Source organism: Chroicocephalus ridibundus, chromosome 8 (genome assembly GCF_963924245.1).
Source record: "Chroicocephalus ridibundus chromosome 8, bChrRid1.1, whole genome shotgun sequence".
Taxonomy (NCBI): domain Eukaryota; kingdom Metazoa; phylum Chordata; class Aves; order Charadriiformes; family Laridae; genus Chroicocephalus; species Chroicocephalus ridibundus.
Window position 1 is genome coordinate 16,510,808 of NC_086291.1, and position 25,951 is coordinate 16,536,758.

Below are 25,951 nucleotides of genomic sequence, written 5' to 3' on the forward strand. Positions count from 1 at the left end.
TACAACCACGACAGCTTAGAAGTTTAACGCACACAAATCACAGAACCAGGGTTTCTTAGAATAAAATTACACGTTTATTGTTCACATTTGAAATAATGCGGTTCCTGACTGAACCACTGAAAGTCCTAATGCATTTGTAAACTGAGTATCACTATAAAACAATTTAAAATGCCATGTAAAATAATATCATGTATGCATGTGTTTCATTTCATGGTTTCTCAGCATAATCACTTTGTCTATTTACAAATATATAAAGATTTTGCACTTTAAGTCATCTGAAATATCAAAGAGGTATTTTCAAATCACACAACTTAATAAATATAGAACCTGTTTTGTTAAAAATCTACAGTATACTGTACATTCAAGTTGAGGCAAAAGAAGTTTTAATGCTAGTTACACTTGAGACATAAATGAATGTTTCCAATAATTAAACCATTTCTAAAAGTGCTATTTCTGCCTGTGACGAAAGGTAACATTACGATCCAATATTTCGTTACAGTCAAAGTTTCAGACCATTGCTTCATTCACAGACTCAGAGCTTGTGTTACTAGAAAAATATCAAAGCTTTTATATATTTTTTAAATTATCTTCTTTCAAGAGTTGCAAGAAAGAGAGGCAAAAAATGGTCTAAAAAAATAAAAGCCATGTGCACGCACATACACACACACGCCACAATTCAGATCACCACATAATTCTCTAGAAGAATGATCAAACTCACAGCATTCTCTTTCACTTGAGAATGATAGCTTTATGAACTAATCTCTAACAAAAACCCCAGCAGGCAACCCTAGGAAGTCTAAGGCAGTTGTTCTATGTGCAAGTTTCTACATAGCAGAGTGCCAACTCCGGAGCCTTCCCACGACTTTGTGCATTACTCTGTTTCTTCTTTGTCACTTTCCACCCACTGATTTGGCTTGCTATCTCCAGCAGCTTTTTTCGATGCAGCACTGGAACCAGGAAAAAGAGAATTTTACAACGCAAATAAATTACGCTTCAGATAGAATCACAATATTGTTTTTATGATACAATGTTTAATATGTTTTGCTACATAGCAATCATAAGTCTTAGATTAGGCTTTCTGTAAGTTATCACAACTTAGTCTTTGTGCTCTACGTAGAGTTTAGCACTATAAAAATAACCATCTGCGACATCATTTCAGATACCTGTTACGTATAATATACTGAGATGTCTGGCAAGGTTCTGCTGAAACAGGACCACTCAACGTGCAGTGAGGTTTTCTTTGCTGAGATGTAGATTTCACTAATCGATTGTCTTGGTCAGAACCTAAGAGATACATATTTCATCAGTTAAACTACAATGCAACTGAGAACATTTGAAGGACTTGCTTCTTTACATCTTTTGCTTTAAGAAACCCACACCAAACGTCTTACAGCATGTCTATAATAATAAACCTTTTGTTATAGCTCTGTGATAAAAGTTTATAGGTACACTTAATGCTATTGAATGAAATTATGTTAAAATTAGGATTCTAAATTTGAAAATGAGGCATTTACATACACAATCACTGCTGCAAGTAATCATATTGAAGTCGAGTATAAAGTCACTCAAATGTAAAGTTTCTCACTTTACAATTGATAAAGCTTTTTTACTCCTTAAGTAAAAACCTCTCCAGCATGCATATATAGCAATTAACACCAATAATAGAACTTGCAAACTTGCCAGAGTATAGGAAAGAAAATTAAAAGCAGTAAGTTAGATGCCTTAGCATTTATATGAGCTTAACCACCAGTGAAGTCAATACAAAGACACAGCCAAACTTGGCAGGGCCAAGTCAAACCCCACTAACTCTTCCTCACATTTAGATTTCAAAGCTTTCATATGAAGTGGAAAAGAACAGGATGATTCTGTATTCTACAGTATTCATCACAGCCCTACAGAATTAAGAGCTTTTGGACAAGCGTCGTGAAAAAGGAAAATTTAACATGAAAACAGTTTTAATGATAACCTGTGGAGAAATATCCAAACGGAGTATCATCCTCTGTGTGGCAGACATATTTTTGTTTTTATTACTGTTATCCAGTAGCTTAATATTAGGATATATAAGATTGAAGAATGCCATTTAGAAGAGAAAATATGTCATTAATACACATCCAGAAACACTAGAATTTGGGAAAAGGCAATTACAAATCAAAAGCTTCTGTGTACAATGAATGTTAAGCAGATATCAAATTGCTCACAGATCACCAAATCATGTCATTCTTCATGAGCAACAGCCAATCTCAATTCTGTTCCTAAAAGTTTTCCTGCTGTGGAAGGTCATTTCATTTCACACCTACAGAAGCACTACAGGAATTGCACAGAGGAGAAACAAGGAGAACGCAGAACACAAGGCAGGCTACTTTATCTAACAAGAATACAAATACAAGCTATCTTTACTTGCCAGGTGTTTCAGACTTATCTTTAAATGTTGGCTGCCACAACAAGAATCTATTTAACAGAGATTGTTGTTACTTCCCCCACCCCATCCCTTGTTTTTGTCTCACCCCACCCCCTTAGAAAGTACTGAAGACTCAGTGGTGAAGATCAAAACACTGCACATGCACATTCAGGCATGAAGGGATGGGAAATAAACTTACCAACTTGAAAGAAAAAAATCAGAGAAGAAAGGAAGTAAAAAATACTTTCAATAAAAACAATACTATACGTCATATATTTTCATTATCTTTTCTGAATAAGTTATTCCTTTATGAAGATTTTAATCTTAAAATTCAATTGTTTAATACTCAACTTTATTTTCATTATCATTATGCTCTTTTCACTTTTTCTTTTTCCAAAGGATTCTTTTTTTACTGAATATGTATGTGTATGCACATTTAATATTACCTCCTCTCAAATAATTAATGCTGCCATCTCTACACTATGATGCTCCTGTTCGAAAACTTGTTTCTGATCTATACAGATCTCCATAGGCCATGATTTCTTCAACTGCCTTAGCAATTAATATGCTCACATATAATTTAATTTAATTTAGTAATTCTAAGAGTTTCCCATTCTCAACAGCTGTGCTGTCAGGTACTTGACATTCACCAGATTACTTCACAAATATAAATTAATTATATAAGTAACTATTAGGGAGGGAGTTATCACAACTCCCTTTTTAAAAGGAGATTTTGAACTATCAGTTGCCCTGACAGGTAGAGGCATACAGATATCTGGTAAAATTTGTCTTGGGAAATTTTGGGGTTTTAATAGTTTTGTTCATATTTGCATCTTCTAGTTGAAAGTGGGAAAGAGAAACACATTACAAGAATGTAATTTGAACCAAATACTTGCTTCCTAAGAAGGCACTTGGAGTTGTCACATTTTCAGAGTGCTTGTAATCAGTAGACATACTTAAGAACTGTTGCTTCAGCCATGCTCCTCTATCTTCTTCAAATGCCTTTCTCTAGGAAAAGAAATGACAGTTTACACATATGACCGCAGGATCAAACTTCGTTCACATTAGATTGATGCTATTCTACCTAAGAAAGCAGAAGTCCATGTCCACGTAATTAAGGAGAGCCAGCAATTTAACACAGAATTAAAGCCATGTGAGCAAGCTTTTGAATCCAACAAGGATTAGCTGAGGAGGTATTTATTTACAAGCCCAAGGCCATGGTTTGTTTCAGAGAAGTCTGACTAATCCTTTCGTTTTACTGTTCTCCACTCCAGTGGCACAATCTCCTACCTCTGCCTCCCATGCTACCCTTCTCCCTCAGTGTGGCACCTCTTGGAGGTAGCCCTCATTTCTGGGCAGCTGCCAATAAGGATTACTGCTTAAACCTCAACCCTGAGCCTTCTCCTAAACAGATAAAAGCGACATTGAAAATAGCACTGATTACTTCCATCCAAAACTGGGGCAGAACGAAAGGGGTTGTTTGACTTTCCCATCACTCTGAGCACAGAAAAGGAAAATAATGGCTAAAAGACAATCTCCAAAAGATCCAATGGCTCTCGAATCAAGCAACAAGCTATTTCATCTCCAAAACCCATCAGTGAAACTGGACATCCTTCCCCATTATATAAAAATATTTCTACTATGTCAGTAGAAAATAGAGCAAGCCAAACTCCAATGCAAACTTCGACAAACACCTACAAAGCTTACAGCATCCCTTTTCATACTTAAGCATTTCAACAAGCGGAAGCACGGGTAATTATGCTTATGCTGCAATGTTCCAGAAATGTTCAGGACTAACAATTATCATTTATTATCACTCAAGACTTTTAAAGCTGAATTCAAGGTCCAACATGAAATTCACAAACTCATTAAAATGCAAATAAAATTAGATGAAAAAGTTGAAGAATACATATCTATATGTAGTGATCTTTGTCGTTATTTGTCACAGTGTGACCTACTGTGCCAGTATCTCAAGTAAAATCTAAAGTATTTTATGTTCCTTATAATAAATTTTACAGCATAAGAAAAAAATCAGCTGTTTTGTCAGACAAGTTGTCCATCTAGCTCAGTCATCTGTCTCCATCATGACTTCCCTTCCCTGCTAAACTTGTCCCTGCAAAGGACACATACGCTAGAGCTCATTTAGAGACACGTCTACCCTGACTGCCTTCCAGTATGCATGCTTACTAGCCAGCCTAACTACGAGAACAGAACAGATAATCACTCTACTAAGGGGAAGGCAGCAATTACTTTGGGTTTCTGCAATAGTCATTGGTTTTCACAAAAGGTTAGGAATCGAGTACCCTTGAGAATTCAATCCTGCAGCTCAATCTGACCGAAATTTGCACAGGGCTTGCTGTTGTAGGAAACCAAACTTAAGCAACATCTAATAAAGGATTTAGTGAAAAATTGGACCGATTTTTGGAATTACTTAGGTATTTCAAAAGCTGAAATGGTCATTCCAGTTGCAGCAACTGTATTTTCCAATACACACAAAAAACTCTTTTTTTTGAAAAGCCAACAGAAGGGTCTCCTACTATGACCAAAGATACGTTTCATACAGTATGAGAATGATCTTTCTCTATAGATGTTAGCAAAAGAAGATATTGTTGGATGGCTGCACTTTAGCATATATAACAGTAAAACTACTTAACAACCGTAACTCATCTTCCATAGGAGTTCCCTTTTCTAACACCTTTCCACTTTTCGAATACCTCAAGTCCTAATCTAATAGCAGCTTCTGTAAAACTTCTTCGTTCCTTCTCAAAATTCTTTTTTTGTTCTCGAAATAGTGTCCATTCTTCCTGAAGACGCTCTCTTTCTTCCAACAAATAGCAGTCCTGTAGTAATAGAGTGGTGTCATCGTCACACGGAGACATAAGCTGCTGCTGCAGATATAAAGCAACAAAAGACACAAACATTAATTTGTGAGTGACTGTTGAGAGGTGCAGTATTTCCACAGGTTCAGTTTTATCAGAAAAATGGTTTAAGTTTAATATGGAAACAACATAGTAAGTATCAAGTCGGTGGCTGATGAGGTCAGAGTTTCAGATGACAAGTAAAACGTCCTTGTTCAGGCAGCTGACTACATCAGCACTCCTCACCTTTGTTTATTCCCCAAAATTATTCCTACTAGGATTACAAACTCATTAAATTACTAACCAACTTACTAGTATACCTGTACTTGGACCAACCATTAAAATACTTTATTTAAAAAGCATTATCAAAAAATGGGGAAAGGCTCAGAGGTGAGAAAAGCATCACATTAGAGAACAAAAAAAACTTAGATTCAGTTGAGAAAAATAAGAAAAATAAAAGCGTACTACCTGTAAGAGCTGTTGCTGGGTTTTGATCATTTCTTTACATTGCTGAATCTCTAACTCTAGCTTTTCAGTTTGCAGCTCATGGTCTTCTCTTGAAATGACATCTTTTTCATTCAAAGCTCCTGAATGTACACGTGACACTAAGGGGGGGGGGAAAAGCTACTTAAAAACAAAACAAAAAAATCTCTCACATCAAGGACTCATAGCAAGAGCAAAAGGTTTTGCTGTATTTGTCTCATCCTGAAAGACAGATACACAGTGTATTCAAAAGCACTTTTATCGGAGACAAAAGATCCAGAATTGGTGCTACACATGTAATTATGCATAAAATCTGGTTCAGGAAAAAAAAAAGGCGATGAAAACATAGCTGTTTCACATTCCCTAAAGTAAACCAAGCATCTGCACTGCAATACAACTGTCACACAAAAAAACCCCACTTGTTTCAGCAGTTCTTTAAATGAAAAAAATTAAGACAACCGAAGGCTTCTTTTCACTGACATACTGTTAGCCTATTCTTCTGAGACCATTTTTGAAGGGCTTGTGTGTTCATAAAAATATGACAGTAACTATATTTATCACAGACATAAAAAGAAAGCCTTTTCCTTCAAGTCCTGTGAAGGAGAAACAGAGGTAACAGAACATTGTGTGCGTATTTTCATCCCAGTAAGGGAATGAATTAGAGAGAAATAAAATGTATTTTGTATAATTACAATCACTGTGATAGCTACACATGAAATTAAATAAAGCAATATGTAATTAGCAAAGTTGTGATCTCCTGATGCCAGTGTTAGAAAATTATACGAGTCCTGAAGGACGAGACTATGGTCATCTCTATAAATCCAGAAAACAAAAAAGTGACTCCAAGAAAACAGCAAATACTTAAAACATTTTTCCTGATGCTTACAACTATTTCTTCAGTTAGTTACACCAAATCAAGTATTACTCAGAACAAGTGTTCCTAAAATTCTTTCTATGATATAAACATATTCTCATAGACCATCTGCTCTTTTATTCGCAACTGCATGCGTGACCTTCTCAGCCTTATTTTTGACTGCAAAGATCCCTGTGGTAGCAGCAGCATTTGCTTGCATGGGAAAATAATACTAGGAAAGAATTTTATATATTTTTAGCTGTCTTTTAATGCTGTTTAACAGCTGGAAATGAGGAGAGTCCAGCACCATACCATCAGCCAGTTCACTCTAGAATGCTACAAGCAGCCTCAGAGGTATAGATGCAGCAAGCCTAGACTCTTGAGAAGGATTTACATATTCATTCATTCAACTTCTTCAAGTTGTTACATCTGCATTACTTGAAAATCTCAAAAAGGTGAGGAAAGGCAACAAATACTACTACATTGAAAGCATATGCTTTCAAAAGAAAAATAATTATTTCTTCAAAAAGTTGTTTAGTTTGTCAAACTATAATCATGTACTTTCTCACGATAACAGGCTTTGTATGCAATTGCTTCCCTAACTACCTACTATTAAAACTCACACGGAAAAATGCCAATCACAAGCCCTTTCAGGAAGTCTGCCAGGTGACAATTCCTTCCATTTTAGCTTTCTTTTATCTTAGACAGTCAGTAAAGTAAAACCTAAAAGCATACCAAGTGGAATTATCAGTAGCATTTTGTATTAACGTGTAATACAGTTAAACATCACCTTGGTTATCCAGCTTCTCAACATGATTTTTCAACATTCTCCATTGTTTTCTAATGCTGTTGGTAAGCTGCTCTCGCACAGTTTCACAAGACAGTTCCCACATATTCTCTTTATTTAACTCTCCGATATCTTCCTCCAGGTCTGACAGCACCTGTTGAAGCAGAAACAAAAGTCTGCTGCAAGCCACCCCACCACTCCAAATACATGTGTTTGTTTATTTAAATATGTATATAGGTTTAGTTTACTGAAGAGAAGGAAACCCCTTACATACAGGGAAGATTTTTACATGCAGGGAAATTTGTCTGTCAGGGAGTTCAGTTCCCTGATGGCCTGATGCTGAAGAGACAGAAGTCACCTTGCAGTGCCCAGAACTCCACCACAGAGAGAGTGTAGCAAGACTCACTCTCACACATCTTCAAGCTAGAAAAGCTCAGACTGCTGAGTTCTGCTGTCAAACATACGCAGTAGCTGCCCTTTAACTCACTATGCAGCATGAACAGGATTTAAGACAAATATTTTCTCTTGTTAAGAATTAAGTAATTTATTCCTGCCTTATTTTTCTCCATGATAACAAAAACCCCACAATACACTGAAGGTACAGTGGAACTAGCACTATACTATGGTTCAAACATCAAACCTGAATGCTATCTGGAAGATATAAAAGTCTAAATGGTCAAGAGAAGACTAGACCAGGACAATTGAGTAGATTTAAATTGAAAAGCTACAGCTGTTTGAATATCTGGCATGAATACTCCACTCTTCTCAAGCATCTAAACCATTCTATACAGCCCTCTTTATGAAAAAGTAGAGAAGGAAAGTCGGATGGGAAGTACAAAACCAAGAAGTTCAAAGGCATCAAAGTAATTAATTTACATATACAGTAAGCTCTTTGTTTCAAACCTGGATCACAGGAGATCTTAAGGAGTAAAACAACAGCTAAAAAAAAAAAAAAAAAAAAAAGCAGGTTTTTGGTTTGGGATGGGGTTTTTTTTGCTTTTTATTTATTTTTTTTAAAAGAGTTTTATCTCACTTCAAAAAGAAACCTCTTAATCCTTTACTTATATTCATATATGTTAACACAATGAAAGCCCAGTCTGGAGTAGGCCTCTGGATAGTGCTATGCTAATATGACAGTCTGGCTGGTTTCATGGCTGTTACTTTGAGATGGGAAGCAAAGTGATAAGTGATGCTACAACATCACTAGCTGCCACACTCCAAGGTGTATGTTTCCTTTTATGAATCAATACGAAATAGCTTTTCTAAGTAGAAATTTAATGTTTGAGGGTTTTTTTTGATTCTGCAAGGAATTGAATAAGAGTTTAGATGTCATACCAAAATGTTAAGAGAGTCACAAACGAGCATGAACTATCAGATGCAATGTTTTAAAGTAGAAATATATTTTCAGATATTCACAAAATAAACCAGTACTTCTAAATAAAAAATTAATCCATGCAAAACGCACATTGTGTTTTTACCTATTTTATTATAAATATAATTTTATTACAATAGAATAAAATTATAAAGAGATAATTATTTTATTATAACTATAATAAATTATTAATAATTTTCTGCAAAATCATATTTTTGTCAAAATTTTTCCTGTTTATATTAATTTGACAAATGCAAAAAACCTAAGCAATATTCCTATCATGACAAAAAATATCCCCAATTCTAGAATGGCATGAAATTAGAGAAGGCATGAAATAGATTCGATAGGGAAAAAACCAAACCGAAACAACAAAAAAACCCCAACAAACCAAAAATCCTACATCACCCTACACAACCCGGCTGAAACACCTCCACTTGAGACTTGCAGCTAGTAAGTACTTCTATTTTATTCAACTACTAGAAATTACTATTGTCTGTAACTAGTTGTTCTGCTTAATTTGGTTAATTAGTACTATTAGAAGACAGCTAATCAGAAGTTTCATTGCAGGGTCTTAATATTTTCTTAGTAGTCTATGAATGCTACAATAGTTAAGAAATACTTGTCTAATCACCCAAGAACGGTGAATTTCAGAGCAGTAAATCTCAATTTTTCCTCAAGTTCGTTTCAATGCACAAGTTCATAAAGACCCCATTCCACAGCTGGATTCTCATCAGTGTACTCAAGTTTGTGCCAAATCCTCCTGGCCTCACTGGAATCCTAAAAGCCAAAGGACCATTTATAGAACTGGCAACCAATTACGTTTTATACTATAAATTATATCCAACAGCCATTACTGAAGATCAACTTCTTGTTGCCAAGCTGTAGTAAGAATTAGATCTACTAATTTCCTACATGATGAACTTTTAAGTTAACACACTGCATATTACTGACTACTTCACTAAACACACATAGGAGTCATTCTGTGTAGTAGAGGGGGCAAGTCATCCAGTGAAGTTAAGAAGAGTTTATTTACATCTTACAAAGTACTGGCCAGAGTCTCTAGTGTTGTTCTACACAGCGCATTCTGGGGCTGGACAAATGCACCTGAAATGGCTCAGAAATAAAGGAAGCAGAAGGGCAACTTCAGCAGGACAGCAGACCTTCTGAAATGGCAAGTACTAGATTCCACAGAAACAGCACACACTGCGAGGCTCCATCTACACATATTCTTACGTCCCAATGTGTACTATTCACTGTAATAGAAAATGCTTCATACTTTGTTCTGTAGAGTACCCTTAATCTCCTATTACTGGTACACCAATCTTGAATGCTTCCTAGAATCTAGCCTTTATGAATGCTTTCTGTATTTCAACTCTTTCTTATGCTCAGGGACATTCTTATTGCTAAGTGAAAGCTCAGTTAACGTTCTAGATTATTCCCCGCTTCACTCTGACATCAAAACAGAACTGCAACTTCCAGCAGGGAATCAGCAAAACGAATAAACAAACTCTGGATAAAACAACAAATATGCAGTGTACTGTTTCACAAAAATAAAATATCCTGTGAAAACAAAGAAATACTTAAAACCTGGAAATAAACAAACAAAAAAACCTCACAAACCATTTTACTTGGAAATCAATCATTGTCCTTGAACATAACGGCAGCCCTGTAAAAGGAACTAACAGCTACTCTAACCCATGTTTTATAGGGGCACATCCTAATTACTTTTCCTCCACCCCCATGGATTCCATGGGAAGCCTGTTTTTTTGCATAAGCACCTTGAAAGCTTGCATCAACATCTTAGTATGGAAGGCAGACAAAACCCAAAATGCATTGTTACATAGAATTACATACAGGTAGCTACTGCATTTAAAATTCATTCAAATTATACTTTCAAGCTTTCCATTGACTGACTAGGAAGAATAGACTGGGTATTGTTCTCAGACAGTAGAACATTTAAACATGGATGGATTTCAAGCACAGCACAGGATGTGCAATCCACTGCCAAGTCTCACATGAAGTTTTCTTTTTTTAAATGATCAAATTACTCCAGCACTATACCAAACTACCACACAGTTTTAATTTTAACTGAAGAATACTTACTGGCCCATCTTCAGACCTTTCTTTAGGTTTCTGTTTCTGTGGTGGGAGAAGTGAAATAATCTCTTTCTTCATTTGCTGAAGAACTTTTTTCAGCTCAGCATTTTCCACTAAAAGCTGTTTTTGGCGTTGTTCGTAATCACTTAACAGAACTTTGTACATTTCTTCTTCATTTCTGGAAGAAGAAATCTTACAGTAACAACATAACAGCCATAATATACGCTTCAATTAATGTTGTTCTAAGACAACTACCTGGCTTCTGTCTTATCAGTCCTCCATGCACCTCTCTTCCCATCAGCTCTACCAACATAATTTAGAACTTCCATAGCTACAAACGAAAAGGATATTTCAAAGCGTGAAACAACATGCAAATATATAAATATTCAGATGACATCACATTTACATGTAGTTATTGTCAAGAGACCACAGTACCCAAACATCCCCCTCAATCTTTAGAGCCATATGAAATCACATTGCCCTGCTTAAAGTAAGAATAAGGTAGTCAAGGAAATAAGATAATTTTTGTGTTTGCAAACTAATGGAGGGATGTGTTCTCCTCCTATCTTATCTTTTTTATGCATTTCTTAATGACACCTTCATCCCTATTTCAACCTTTGTATCAATGGTGTATCAACTCTAACCTCTCTTCTGGCAATAATGCCAGTTTTACCTGCAGTTTACAGTAAGCAACTTCCTGATGTTTCACAAGGTGTTCCTCAAAACAAAGAAACTCTGTCCATGTTTGAGGGGAAAAAAAAAAAAAAATAAAAAAAAAATCACACACACCCACCCCCAACAAAACCAACACATCAATACAGATTATTGGTCCAAGCTCAATTCTAGTTAGCTAACAAGCAAACAGTAACTAGATTTAAAACCCAGTTATTTTGACCTCACTGATATTTAAACTAGTACTAGCCAACTCCAGTCAAGAACATGTTGCAAGTAAGTTTTGCTGACCTCTGGGTAAGACTTCTAGAGATTACTGAGCTGATACCTAAAGACTTTCTGCAGCCAAAATAGGTGTTCCTGCTACACCTGGTTTGGCTTACCCATAAGCACTTTCAGAAAACTAAATCAGCAGAAAACCAACTTGGCAACAACATGAATAGTTTTCTTCTGGTTTATTAACTAACCAACTCACTAAAATACAACATGCACTAGAATTGGCAAACAACTGAGTGTTCTGGGAGTGGTGGACATAATACAGTGCTTATGACACTATCCAAAGTCTTCTGATGGTAGCAGTAGCAAGAAAGTGGAGGAGAGACAGCTCTAGCTTAGGAACAGATTCCAAATAATTCTCCTTAGTAAAAAACACTCATTTTGTAAAGATCTCCATCTGGTTTGTGCTTGGCAAACAATCTTATGGAATAAAATATAAAAGTTTATTAGCCTTACACAGTCAGCTGACATGAAATATTACACCTTTTTTGTAACATTCTAGCATCTAAATAAAAAAAATCTACAAGGAGGGCCATATTGACGTTAAAGACACCCAGAACCAAATTTAAGCGTTTTTATCATACACAATATGCTATTTTGCTGTAGTAAGATTCAGAGCTACTTACCTATCTTTTTGTCCCTTTTATTCATGACTAACTGATGTAAGCGTTCCTTTAATTTGTTATATTCTCTCTCTTTCCTCTTCATATCATGATTGTACTGCGTAGCTCTACTTGAAATTATGTTCTGCAACTTCTGTACCTAAAAGCAACCCCACAAAAACTGTGTTTTTTCAATTAAAGCATAAACACATAAATTTCTTCAGAAAATTAAAACACGTGAAGCAAAATGACACTTCTAAACTGTATTTGTGGTGAGAGGAAGTGAAAACAGTAATCAGGAGAACTCTCCCAACCCATGGATTCTGACCTCAGACTTATCTCAGGGGATTTAATTTATTTTCTGCAGAAACCAACATATTGTAGTAGTATAGTTCCTCTGAAGTACAACTAAACTCATGTTCTGGCAATTCATGTAGCCTTCTTTATTGCCTTTATTGAACAGAGAAAGACATTTTTGGTTTCAGTAACTAATGTTGAGGATCTAGTTTTAGTCTGAAGTATGCCTGTTAGGTTTACACTAAAAAAATAATAAACTCCTCTTCTTTTGGGCAGCAGGATGCTGGAAGACAGACTATTCCATTTAATCTAAAAGAACATTAAGACATATCATAAAGCGCATTCTTGTCCTGTACTATCAATACCTGTGGTTGGGGTTTTTTTTTAATAGCCTGATTTAACCTTAGAAACATACAGCATATTCAATATTTTAAGATGGAACATTAGGCTGTTCACTATATACAGATAGTGCTGTGATTGTTAACTGTATGAATGTTTATGAACACAGAGAACACTCACAAAAACTCAGGAGCCATGTAAAGTACAGGGCGGGGGGTAAGGAGCACACCGGAAACAAGTCCCAAACTAAGCAGAGCCAAAGCGTTTTCTGATCTTGGTTCTTTCAAGACTCACAAGTTAATGAGATTGTGTCCCCTCACCTCCCTTCTTTTTGATCTTTTGCTCTCCTCTACAATGTAACCAAAAAAAGAAAAGCTTCTATACACAAACACTTGAAAGACTGCCTGAATCCTGTTGCCCCCTCCTGCTTCTTGATATTTTTAAACATTCTAAGATAAAGCTATGCTCAAAAGTGCAGAAAGCCTCAGAAAACTGCACATGTGCATTTTTGCAGTACTCTCTACTATTATTACAACTTGAGCCTATCCCTTACAGAACCTATTTATCCATATGTTACATGCTAATTTCATTTTGATTAAAGGCAACATTTGCCAACAACAAACATTCAAAGTGAACAATTACAAGACTCCTTGTAAAAAAAAAAAACGAACATATTATTGAATATCTATGTAAGGATGTGTTACTCTACAAGACAACTCACTTCATCCTTTTCATTTTTAAGTAACTGGTGCAAATTTCTGTTCTTGCTTTGCAGTTGTCTGTCTCTTTCCTGAAGTCCAACTATTTCCCTTTTAGATAATTCCAACTGTTCCTAGAAGAAATGTTGATAGCTCAGTATCAATAAGAATTAATAGCAAAGGATTAAAAAAAAAAACCAAAACAAAACATGAAACAACAAACCACGCAAATCAAACTGCCAAACCACCCCACTTGGGCTAAGTTTGCCTATATATTTGATCTCTGATGTTTTGGGCATGATCTTGCCTTCTCAGTGACAAGTTAGTTCTGTTTTCTGGAGCAAGAAGTATGATTCTCCAGTACAAGAAACACTCCTGCTCAAAAGAAACAAAAACCCGGCTTGGTATTTAACAGATATTATCTTACACAGTTACTACTTATTACAGTTATTACAGTCAGGACTCTGTAAGCATATTTATACTGTTAGAGTGAGACAGATACTAAGCAACCTGTATGAATTTGGTACTACAGTTTTACTGAAATGTTTCTGTTTAATAATCAAGGGAACAATTAACACAGATATGCAGACTGTGACCACAGCAAAGCAAATGGGACATTTCACATATACAGAGTAAGGCTAGACAGATGATCTCATAGTAACAGATTATGCAAAACCATTACTTTAATAATCTTTTTCCACAAATGAGACTCAAACAAACCTGAAATTGCCAACTTAAGTGACAGAGTCAAACACTACATACAAGCTCTTTTTCTTCGTATGTGTAGCGAGTTACAAATGCTTAGAGATATTTAAGGAACAAGAACTTCCAGCAAACCACATTGGAATATAGGTAATACAATAGTGGAACCTAAGAGGATTGCTGCATGGTATGTCAAAGAATTTACATGAGAAACCTTACAAGCTGACAGCTAAATTAAATGCCCTGGCATTGAAGTAGTACTAAGTTTTTCTCCCCTCACCTTAAAGCCATTTGTCCAGGGAAAGTAACTGGAGCGTTCTGGAACCTAACATTATATAGCGTTTGTACTAAAATGAGTGCAGTTACACATGATCACACGATTTATAATGCCACATCTAAATGCTTCTACATGGATGACTTATCTCAGAAGAAGGACTACTATGGTTTTGAGTATCTACAGCAGCATTTGTCAAGGAGATAGTGCTGGCCTACCCTACTGAAAAGCAAACCTAAAAGGCTACGAATCATGTATTGAAATATTATTTTTTTTAAATTTTTATTTTCTTGATAGAATCAAGGGAAAGACACCACTCTTCTAATATAACTGCACATACAAGTATTCATGAAGTAGCACAGGCTGTGAACTTCCAACATACCAGCTACTTCATAGTGGTTGGCCTTGTGCGTGTATTTATCCTGTGATAAAACAAAGCTTAATAACTTCAGTTTTGACAACAGCTTCTGAGCAGTTCTTACAAAAAGACTTTCTAATCGGCTATCCAAGGAATCCAACAACAACAGAAAAGAAACAACCAACAAAAACTCCAACATGGAAAAGGTACAGATATAGAGAAAGACTGACAATAACCCTATGACACACACTGGAAGTGCTACCTACACTTTTTACAGGTTACAATTGTATTGGGACTTTGTCTTTTAGAGCTGGGCATAGCCTTTTAAGTGATACTGAATGATACGAGATGTTTAACATTTTCGTTCACAGCATGCATTAACACTCCCAGTCGAAACTTTCAACTAGAAAAAGACTTCAAAAAAATCCAAAATGCACATAAAACTACAACTGCAGATTAGTACTGTGGAGAAAACCAAAAAAAGCACTCACTGTTAAGCATGTACAGTATCTATTAAATGTAAGTGCAGAATAATATTGGTGGAATTATCTTGGTTTCTACCTTTAATTTAGCATAGCAGTTCTGTAAGTGGTCCATATCACTACTCAGTTTCAGATGTTGCACTTCTACTTCTTCCTGAGCTCGAAGGTTCTTGTGCTGCCGTACAAGCAATTCATTCATGCAATTTATGATAGATATTAAATTTAATTCTTTTCCTTTGGACTCCGCATAAATAGAAGGAAACCCCAACGTTGTCAGTTCCTGGCAAAAAAATAAGGAGGGGGAAAATAAGTAACTGGATCAATCTCTCACAATTCTCCAAAAGAGAGAAACAATCAGGTGGGGGGCAGGAGATGGGGGGTGAGGAAGGGGGGGAATCCTATTCCCCATCAACTTTGGCTTCTGAGCATTGATTTAATATCACCTTCACACATCCTCCAATAAACAAGATCTGGCTTACCCTATTGAGATAGGATATACTCTGCTCAAAATTCTCTTCTGTGCAGAAGGCACTGAAAAAGCTGTGCATGTTTTTGGATGAAGGCAGTGGCAAGCGTAGCACTTGTGAGTTCATGCTTGGGGCAGACATCTTTTTTTCTGAGGTATATTGAAAAATATTTTTGCTATCTAAAAGTTAAAAACATAAAGAAACAAATCAGAGATAATAGTTTAGGACACACCATATACCAAAAAAAATAAATCAAATCCCTAACTATTCAAATTAGTATTAACAGAAATTTACAATTCTAGAGTTTCAAGTTTCATCTAGAATGACATACATTAAACAATTCACAATAAAAAAAAAAGGATAAGCTTACACTGAAGACTTAAAGACTCAATAACATTTTAAGGTACTATATCTTTCAAATTTTACTCATGCTGCAATTTACTCTTCCACTAGGTAGATGTGGGCAAGAAACATTTACTCATTTAATAAATTTGTAATCAATTTACAAGGCAAAAGAACAGTGAACAAGTAAAGAAATCTCTGAAAATGCAAGATATCATGAAAAGTGTGATTAAAAAGTCTTAGAACCTTTATAAACATGTGAAAGGACAATATTTTACAGTAGCATTTCTGTGCGGACTTAATCCAAAATAAAGCACTGTATGTACTACATATTATTTAATATTTTGCTTAATTAGGCAAATGTGCCAGGCACTAAAATCCAGTCTCTCTCTCTTTAGCAGCTATAACATCACTGGTAAAGTTAGCGAATCCACTAAATTCAAAATATTACTGATTTACCTGATGATAGCACTGGCACAGTAATAGTCTTCCAATCTCCCATAGCAACAAAGACAGGCAGGGTACCTGAGCAACTGGTTCAGCAGTGAAGTATTTAGTACAATTGCCGGCAATGTGCGTTACGTAGGCATCTCCTAAAATAGCAAGAGCATTTTAGATTAACAATAGCAGTTAATACAGCTAGAAGATTAAAGCAGACACAGGAGAGTGACTATTGGACTTGAGCCACACAAAATTTCTCTACTTTACACAGCATTTAGAACACAGTAAGTGCAGCAAATATTATGCTGTAAAAATGATGCAGCTATCTGTATTTAGTTAGCCTTAAACTTAACTAAGTCTTGTAAACCATTAACTAAAGCTAAAATGCCACGCACACATGAAAATAAGAGACTCACACTGCAGATAACTGGTTGTTTTCTGTTGATGTACATCAGAGAAAATGCAGCAAGCCAAATATTAAATATTTTCTTGTCATATAACCAGGAAGCAGTTATTATTAAGATAAACTTATGTGAAGTTTTAACATAAATCTGAATGGGATTATTACTTAAAAAGAAGGATAATAAAAACTCTAGAGAAGATATATTGGCAGAGAGAGTGCAAAGGAACTTCTCTAACGAACATTTAGCCATTTAAATTTAACTTACACACACAGAATGGTTTGGGTTGGAAGGGACCTGAAAGATCATCCAGTTCCAACCCCCCTGCCATGGGCAGGGACACCTCCCACTAGACCAGGCTGCTCAAAGCCCCATCCAGCCTGGCCTGGAACACTTCCAGGGATGGGGCATTGACAACTTCCCTGGGCAACCTGTTCCAGTGCCTCACCACCCTGACAGGAAAGAATTTCTTCCTGATATCCAATCTGTATCTACCCTCTTTCAGTTTGAGGTCATTACCCTGTGTCCTGTCATAACACTCCCTGATAAAGACTTATATATTTAGTAATATTGCCTTTCCCTGGCGAGTTGCTTGCTTCTTTGCAGAATCTCTAAAATTGTTAAAAAAAACAAATAGGAGAAGCCTTGCCCTGTTGGCACAGCCACTCAGTACAGCATTGGCCCTCTGGAAACCAAAGGAAAGTCACACACTCGTTAAGAAAGAACAAACCCATTGTGCCCTCACCCTACCTCCAGCGCTCAGTATGAAGGCACGTAATAGCATTAGAGTTAACCACACTGCTGGAAACTTAAAATCTAGCTCGGATGCTTAAGATTTGGAGAGCGTAACCTGTCAGCTGTTATGTGAACAATGCCAGTTCAGCGAAACAAACTTTCCACCTCACAGAAGAGGCAGCCCCCTTGTTTCAATGAACACTTTGGAACAAAGTCTCAAGTCAGTTTTAGATGGACTCTGTAGACTTTTGGAGCACAAGGGTGTTTTCCTCTAAACTCCTCCCACTCCACTAATGTTCCAATAAGCACACTCTGGATAAGCAATTCTAAGTTTCTGACACCAAACCCTCGTATTTTTATCACTGTGGAAAAAGCTACCATTTGGGGGGACAAAAGAAGGTAAGGGAGAGGGAAGGGAAGTGTGCTCTGTTATCCGTAAGAATAGAGACACTAAGAATCCTTATCAACGTTTCAAAGCGCAGAACACAGCGCCCAAAGTAACACCAAGTCTTTAAGAGATCATACTGTTGCGCAGCGATATTATGGAATGCTCAGCACTAGAAAATAAAATATCCAGCTTGATGAATATTTCTTCAGGTTCATAAATTTACTTGGGGGAAAAAAAAAAAAAGGTATACAGTTATTCTTCATCTGAGTTGAAAGCTTGCAGCAACTACTAAAGTACATGTAAGACAGCAAGAAAACAGTCAAAGCAACAATCTAGTGGCTGTTCTTGTTTAAAAAAAATGGGGTTTCCTGACCGTATTCATTAATGTGCATTTTTCAATTTTTTTTCCACCCCATGAAACTAAAATGTCCAGAAATGAACAAAGTGAAGGTCCAGATTCTAAAGACAAGAACTGACTTCCTAATAGAAATCTGCAAGGAAATCTTTATTTTGCCCACCCATCCAAAACAATTGTGCTTTTAAAAACGGAATTCAAAGTCAAGCTAAGGATTAAGAGGACACACTTCTTACATGTTAATTTCCTTTCTGCTGGATCCATCAGATAGAGAGACGTGCAAATGTAGGGGAAAAAAGAAGGCAAATTGAGCTACAAGTATATTCTCATTACTGGCATTGCAATCTGGCATTCTAATAGGTGTTTCAAAAGATTGCTAGGAAACTCAAGACACACAAACTCCATTAAGGACCGCTGGAAAGTCCACAAAAATACTACTCATGTTTCAGATATGCTGTTACTTCCAAGCAAACTGGCTTTTATTCTTTAAAAGGTTGCATACCCATTATGAGATCTTATCACCCGAATTCCCTCAACCAACCCACAGGTGTCTCTACACTGACAATACTATTCTGACACAGCATCTATCACCTCAAACAATGTTTGACTGGAAGCAGAAACAGGACTAGTCCAGGTGTGGCAATGCAATGTTACTCTAAATTTGAGCCCTGCAAGCCGCATGCAGATTAATTCAGTGCAAATGCTTTATCAAGGCTACTCTCTTACTCTCTAGTTGCACACTGTTTTTAGGTACACCAACAAGAGGACACAAAGAAAATTAACACACAAAATCAGCCTCATAAGGATGCCTAGTGAAGACAGAGAAAGCAAGAACACATAGCCAGTACAATAACATCCAGGTAATGCAACTATATTCATATTATCTATCTTGAAAGCTCTACAGTCTTTTGTCTTTAAAAGACTACCTGCAGTACACTGCACACTGTTTAATATATCAGATTAAAATCCACCTTCAGCAATTTCAAGATTTGTAAAGTGCCAAACTCAAGAACTTCTTTTGACTGTTAAACCATTACCTGAGGTATCTTAAATTGTTATGTGTCATCAAACAAGTGCAGTCGCTTTGAAGCAGTAATCATTTCAGAAAGTGGTCAGCATTTTGTACTTGAATCATCTGTACATACTGTGTTTAGAATTAAACTCAGATGTGCAAAACGAGACAATCCCATGTCAGCTGCAAATGGAAATGCTACAAGCCTTTAGTCCCATGCTGAGATCATCTCATCAGTTCCACGTGGCTCCTACTGCCAGTTCAAGACCTTATCCACGACTTCTAAAGCTATCTAGCAATTAAGATCCATCAGATACATTTCCTTCCCAGTCTAGTCAGTTCCTCTGGAGCAACACGGCTCAAAATAGCCTCACTGAACTATGCAAGAGCTAAAGATGAATGTTCCTGATTAAGGCAATGTGGATGCAAAATTAATTTAGATATACCGTATTCAGAAGGGACTCCTCACCTTCAGTATGCTACAACACTCTCTTTAACCACCATAACATACCAGGGAATGTATTACAGAGAGGAGGGAAATGTGTAACTCCAAAGCAGTATTTTGTGTAATTACGGAAGAATAATAAAATAATACATAAGACTGAATAGTACTTTAAGGATCTCCCTAGGCTATCCTAGTTAACACATAAAGGCTTTAACCAAACAAAAATAGTGGAAAGGTTTTGTGGGTTTGTGGTTCTCCCCCTCTGCCCTTTCCCCCTCAAATCCTGCTTGGGAAAACATGCAGTAGGAAGAAAAAAAAAAAGAAAAAAAAAATCATATTTTGATGTTTCGCTGGGTCTGACTGAGGGTGGCACAGAAAATGAACACTGAACAGCCAAAACTGCTTTAACTACTTAATGATTTTCTTTCTGTGGCCATTATCTCTACACAGGGATTTGTTGTAGCCACTTTACCAACAGGTTCGATAACTTCCCCAGAAACCTGTAACGAGCCAATGCTCGCCAGATGAAATTCTGCAATTGGCAGTGTCACTTTCTGTCCCAAGCAAGAAATTCCTGGGGTGGACAAGACCGAGGTGGATTGTCAAAAAATGAGCCTCTGGGACCCAATTTCACATGCATGAATTCAATGGCAGAGCCATCTCACTGCAACTAAAAATCTAAAAGTGAAACAAAAAATCCCAAACACCCCCCCCCAAAAAAAATAAATAACAGAGAGCTTGATTAATATCAAGGAAGCAGTAATCAAACCAAGGCATTGAAGTGCTTGTTGGAACCGGTGAAGTACAAAAAAAACCGCCATGAACTGAAAAAAAGACATCGTGGTAATAACATACCAGAATTTGATTCTTAGAAATGCACGTGGAGAATTTTGACAAAAATCTACAGGAAGAGTTCCACAAACTCCTACATGATTCATTAACAAATACACCTTTCTTTCAAGAACAAGTTTAGGATAAACTTCAAAAATGGTACATTTTACAAACACAGAAAGCTTACAGGAGCTGTTCTTAAAATTATTGGTTTGCATCTTGGGGGACAAGGAGGGATTGACAATGCATGTGCTAAAATTCAAGATAGAAATCTGATTAAGTGAGCCTGAGTTCAGACCATAACACAACTCGAAGATCACAAGCACTAAGAAGTAGGATTATAAACTTTACACAATGCAGCATACTTAGAATTTCTTAACATCATGCTTAAACTTGAAAAGGAGTAGTCATAACTGTGTTTGTAAAGCTCACTCGGACAATCAGAAGAGAATCGCTTGTCACAGCACTGTGATCATATTACACCATCTGGTCGTCTCTAACCTCCACAGGGTGTGACACAAATGGGAAATGCAGTATCTGGTAACTCAGAAAACTTTTCCCCTTTGCCAGGGTAGCGAGGATAGGGAAAGGCAATTTTTGGAGAGGTGGTTTATACCTGCCCCCAATATTGCAGTATCTTGGAAAAAAGTTTTAAAAGGCAGTATCAACCAGAAATTGTCAGATAAATATTCCTTCTCTGTATTTTTCAAATACTACTGCAAGTTATGACATGTATATATTTCAACTTGTAAAATTGGAGGGTGGGTAGTTAGCATTTGCTTCAAGGGCAATAGGATTCCTTCTACTAAAACTACATCCCAAAAGGAACCGTGAACCTGCTTAAAGCTTTTACATTTGTCTAGTAATCCACAGATGCCACACAGATGGCTTTTATCCGGATAGACACAAAGACACATCAGTCTGTGTAAATTTAGGGTACACTCCAATCATGACATTGTAGGTTGACAAATATACTCCTGATGTCATAAGGCATATACTTGTTTTAATTCATGTAATCACCATGAAAGTCCATGCATTTCCTCCCTAGAGTTTTGACACTTATTCTCTCTCTACAGCTGTTTTAATAACACAGTTTACAATTAGTACTAAAATATGCAAATCATATCCAGTGGTAACTGTACAGTTGAAAGAATTCCTTCCTCTAAAATTTAATATTGTAATTTTAATTATGGTCTTGCAATCAAAGCACACCCTAGATTTCTCTTCAGACATTTGTAAGATTGTGACAATTTAGTCATTATTCTACTAACTGCAAAACAGGGGTGGGGGAATCCTGCCACTTATCCACATTCTATGGGAACTTTAAGTAATGTCAGATTTCCAGCCAAACTTCTCAGTATTCTCAAAAGTAAGATGAAAAGGCAAGTCAAACCACCCAGTCTGCAGGTATTAAGTCTACACTTCATTCTGAGCATATCATACCCCAAAAATCTAAACTACATTTCTCCATTCAATTTTACTTAAAAAACAAGCAAACAGACAAAAAAATAATCAAGAGTTTTAAGAAAACAAGTGTTTATTTGATCTTCTCAACATGTATAACCACACAAGAATATAACCTCACATCTGATAAAATTCAATGTTCGATGACTATTCTGCCACGGTCTTTACCTCAAACACTCAGGTTACAAGGAATATAATCTGATCTACTACCTCAAGATTCAACTACACCTTTTACATACACAGATGACTGAAATTCTGTTAATGCAATCACTGAAAAAATTGAAACACATGGAAATGTTTCATCTGACTCCCAAATCCCTACCTCATTTTGAACTAACATTATGGATCTTCACATTAGCGTTTTCCTATTGCTAAACAATAGCACCATTTTTGTTAATCTTCAAAATTGTACTCCTCTTACTACGTATAGCTAGAACAGAACATTCTGCTACCAAACCTACCCACGTCACAGATACCCAAAGGAAAACCTCAGGAGCTGTCTTCTGCAGTTCCTCCTCCTTTTCCTGAGATCAGCTTTAGCCAAACTTTACAGCTTGACTGTCTCTGCAAGCAGACAACTTGGGGGGGGGGGGGGGGGGGAGAGAGAGAGAGAGAAAAAAAAAGAACAAACGAAACCACAATCTTACTCATTCCTGAAGCTGGTAATATTTACTGTGCAGAGCCAGAACCAGTATTCCAGATCTCAGAAATGATGAAACTCAGAAGTTTCAAGTAGCATATAACCTGTAAGTTTATACTTAGAATGGAAGAATGGTAACTGTAACTAATTTCTCGGAAGACTGCCATGAAATTCAAGGAATGGTTCTCCTGTAAATTCTAGGTTTCTATCGAGCATAACAGAAGTGTCACAGACCAGACATAGTAATTACGAACAGGACTGCTGAAATAGCAGTATACCTTCTGTGGAAGGAAGGAACAGTAACAAGCCTGCCACTGTGCTCTGGGAGAGGGAATGAGCCAACATACCTGCACAAGACAGCATAACTGCATTTCCAAAAAGCTTTTCACAAGGTTTCCTACCAAAAGCTCTTAAACTAAGATGTCAGGGGATTTATTAACGACCTATTGTATAGATGGGGAAGGGCAAAGTGCAGGAATAAGTTTAATAAGGGTGAGGAGAGGCTATGAAAGTATACCATATGAAAGTCCCAAAGAGACAAAATTTAGAGTCCCAGAGGGGGCTGTGCAGGCATGTGTATTGTTCAGTAAATTTAAAAAGGTGATGAGCAGGTATGTGAGAAAGCTCACGTAAGGTACAGAGTTATTCTGAAAAATAAGCACCCAGAGTGAACGACAAGAACTGCAGAAGGTTGTCCTTATATGAAGCAGATGGATGATAAAAATCAGCAGTTGAAATTCCATGTTCGTAAATGCAAACTAACACAATGGAAAAGACAACTCTGCTACCTACTTAAAACAACAGCCTCTAGTTAGGTATTATCATGCAGGAAGAGATCCCAGGGTCACTATGATTAGTCTTCTGGAAGTAACAGCTCACAGGCAGTTAACAGAACATTGGAGCAGAGGACAGAAAAGAGATCATCATAACGTCTCTGTATGAACGCTAAGCTTCTTCAGCTTAAATATCACACACAGGTACAACCTTCCCTGTATAAAAGACAGAACAGACCTGAAAATGGTACAAGAAGGTCAACCAACATTTTCATACAAGAAACTAATAAGCTATGATTTTTCAGCTAGAAGACAAAACTGCTAAAGAAATAGGACAAATGTACAGAAAATCATTATTCATTGCTTCTTTTAACACAACAGTTATGCAGAATGAAATGAAACGTTCAGCACAAAAGCTGGAAAACAAGAACATTGGTTTTTTTCCATATAAAACATGGTTAACTTGCAGACTCACATCACAATGAGGTGCTGTGAATGCTAAATATATAAACTGGCTCCAATTCATTGAAAAACGTCCATCAGCAGCTATTAAATTTAAAAAGAGAGATACAACCTCTGCTCAGAAATCCTTCAGCTCCAGACTGCAGTATACTGGGAGGATACACAGATAAAAGCATCGCTGGACAACCAACCTATACTTATGATCTTTTCCTTAGTATCTGCTGCCAGCCACTTCCAGAGACAACATATTGACCCGAATGAGCCTGGTGTTACCCTCTCCTATGCTCTCTCCAGTCCAAATAACAACTCATTTTAGTACCACAGCTTTCCCCCAGAAAAAAAAAACAGAAAGAACATCTTCCCCACAAGTATTTATAATCTGAAATCTCCATCAATGGTATCAAATAATTTCTCTAGGTCTCCTTTCTAAGTTCACTATTCAAATTTACCCAATACGTTCACGTTTTACTTCGCATGCCTCCTATTTGAAGTCATTGCCCTGAAATTCCTGTCATACCTTTGTAGCATATGGAGCCCTGTGTAACTATTCCATTGACAGCACAGAAAGCAGCAGAGTGTTCTACATAAATAGGGGATGCAGTAATACTACAAGCTGATCATGCAGTATGATTTGATCTTCAAATTGAAGTGGGCTTTGCTGCAAATGAAGACAAAAATATTTTTAAATAAAATAAATGAAAAAAAAAAAAGCCAAAAATCCTTTATGGAACCTCTACTCTTACATCACGTGAAGCCGAGCAGTCACAAATTCACTGACTCAGGAGAAGGCTTTACGGCTCTCACCTCTTCGAGCATCCAACGCTTGTAGCTTCACAGAGATCAACAAAACGCTGGGCCTTCCAGTGGGGGAGTGCGGGGGAAGCAGCCAGCAAAGCCAAGCCGCTAACCCAGCTCTCCCTCGTCCCTGCGGATCAGGCGGAGAAGGAGCACGTGTCAAGATCCACAACATCGCCGGGGCCAGAACGGTTTCCCCCCGCACGCAGCCCCCCCCCCCCGGAACACCGTTCCCCTCGGCCGGGCTCCCACACCCGCGGCGGGCGGGCAGAGCCCCGCAAAGCCCCGGTACCTCAGCGCTGCGGCGCGCTCCAGCTCCCTCACAGCGTCCCCCCCTCACCAACGGCCGCGGGGCGCCCGTTACCCGCCCCAGCAACGGCCGCCGGGCGCCTGTTACCCGCCGACCCCGGCCAACGGCCGCCCGTTACCCGCCTCGCCAACGGCCGCCGGGCGCCCGTTACCCGCCTCGCCTCACAGGAGGTGGAGGAGGAGAGAGGCGGCTCCTGCGCCCCGCAGCTGCCGACGCTACCGCTCCGGCCCTTCGCCGGGCCCCGCGGGGTTAAGCAACCCCCCTTCGCCCGCACACCCCCGCCCCAGCGCCGCCGCCATAGGCCGAGCAGTTGCTAGGAGACCTTCAACAAGGGCCTGCACCGCCCCGGCGGGCCGAGGGCCGGTGGCGGAGCAGGTGCCGCCACAGCGCGGCCGCGCTGTGGCGGCACCTGCTCCGCCACCGGCCCTCGGCCCGCCGGTGAGGGAGAGCACGGCCCTGGATAATCTGTCTCCGCGTTTGGCACCTGTTGGTAGGTCCCGAGGGCTGGGAGAGGCCTCCTTACCTAGTGCCCGGGCCAGAAG

The 25,951-nt window shown here is 37.8% G+C and overlaps 1 protein-coding gene across 10 annotated transcripts; it reads right to left on the reverse strand.

The window, feature by feature from the left end:
• SSX2IP (SSX family member 2 interacting protein) lies at nucleotides 1-25,951 on the reverse strand. 10 transcript variants are annotated; one of them, XM_063344500.1, is made up of 16 exons: nucleotides 25,561-25,708; nucleotides 25,109-25,229; nucleotides 23,862-24,058; nucleotides 16,817-16,950; nucleotides 16,028-16,194; nucleotides 15,628-15,828; nucleotides 13,756-13,866; nucleotides 12,423-12,558; nucleotides 11,104-11,179; nucleotides 10,855-11,026; nucleotides 7,383-7,533; nucleotides 5,725-5,861; nucleotides 5,113-5,286; nucleotides 3,295-3,406; nucleotides 1,164-1,284; nucleotides 2-947 (listed from the first exon to the last, which is right to left on the reverse strand). In XM_063344500.1, exons 4-16 carry the CDS (start codon nucleotides 16,857-16,859, stop codon nucleotides 872-874), a joined length of 1,677 nt encoding a protein of 558 aa, XP_063200570.1. In that variant the 5' UTR covers nucleotides 16,860-16,950; nucleotides 23,862-24,058; nucleotides 25,109-25,229; nucleotides 25,561-25,708; the 3' UTR covers nucleotides 2-871. The 10 variants fall into 10 exon arrangements, with proteins under 10 accessions (XP_063200572.1, XP_063200570.1, XP_063200569.1 ...); XM_063344502.1 differs by lacking the exon at nucleotides 23,862-24,058 and having other exon boundaries at nucleotides 1-947; nucleotides 3,355-3,406; XM_063344499.1 differs by lacking the exons at nucleotides 23,862-24,058; nucleotides 25,561-25,708 and adding an exon at nucleotides 25,933-25,951.

What these genes read in the sequence shown, in the direction of transcription:
- SSX2IP (XM_063344499.1), bottom strand. Translation starts at nt 16,859, where the DNA reads ATGGGAGATTGGAAGACTATTACTGTGCCAGTGCTATCATCAG. An exon ending in ACTGCTATGCTAAATTAAAG is followed by an intron (nt 13,867 to 15,627) that starts GTAGAAACCAAG and finishes CATTTCTTCTAG; the next exon opens with GAACAGTTGGAATTATCTAA. An exon ending in TAAAAGGGACAAAAAGATAG is followed by an intron (nt 11,180 to 12,422) that starts GTAAGTAGCTCT and finishes TTTCGTTTGTAG; the next exon opens with CTATGGAAGTTCTAAATTAT.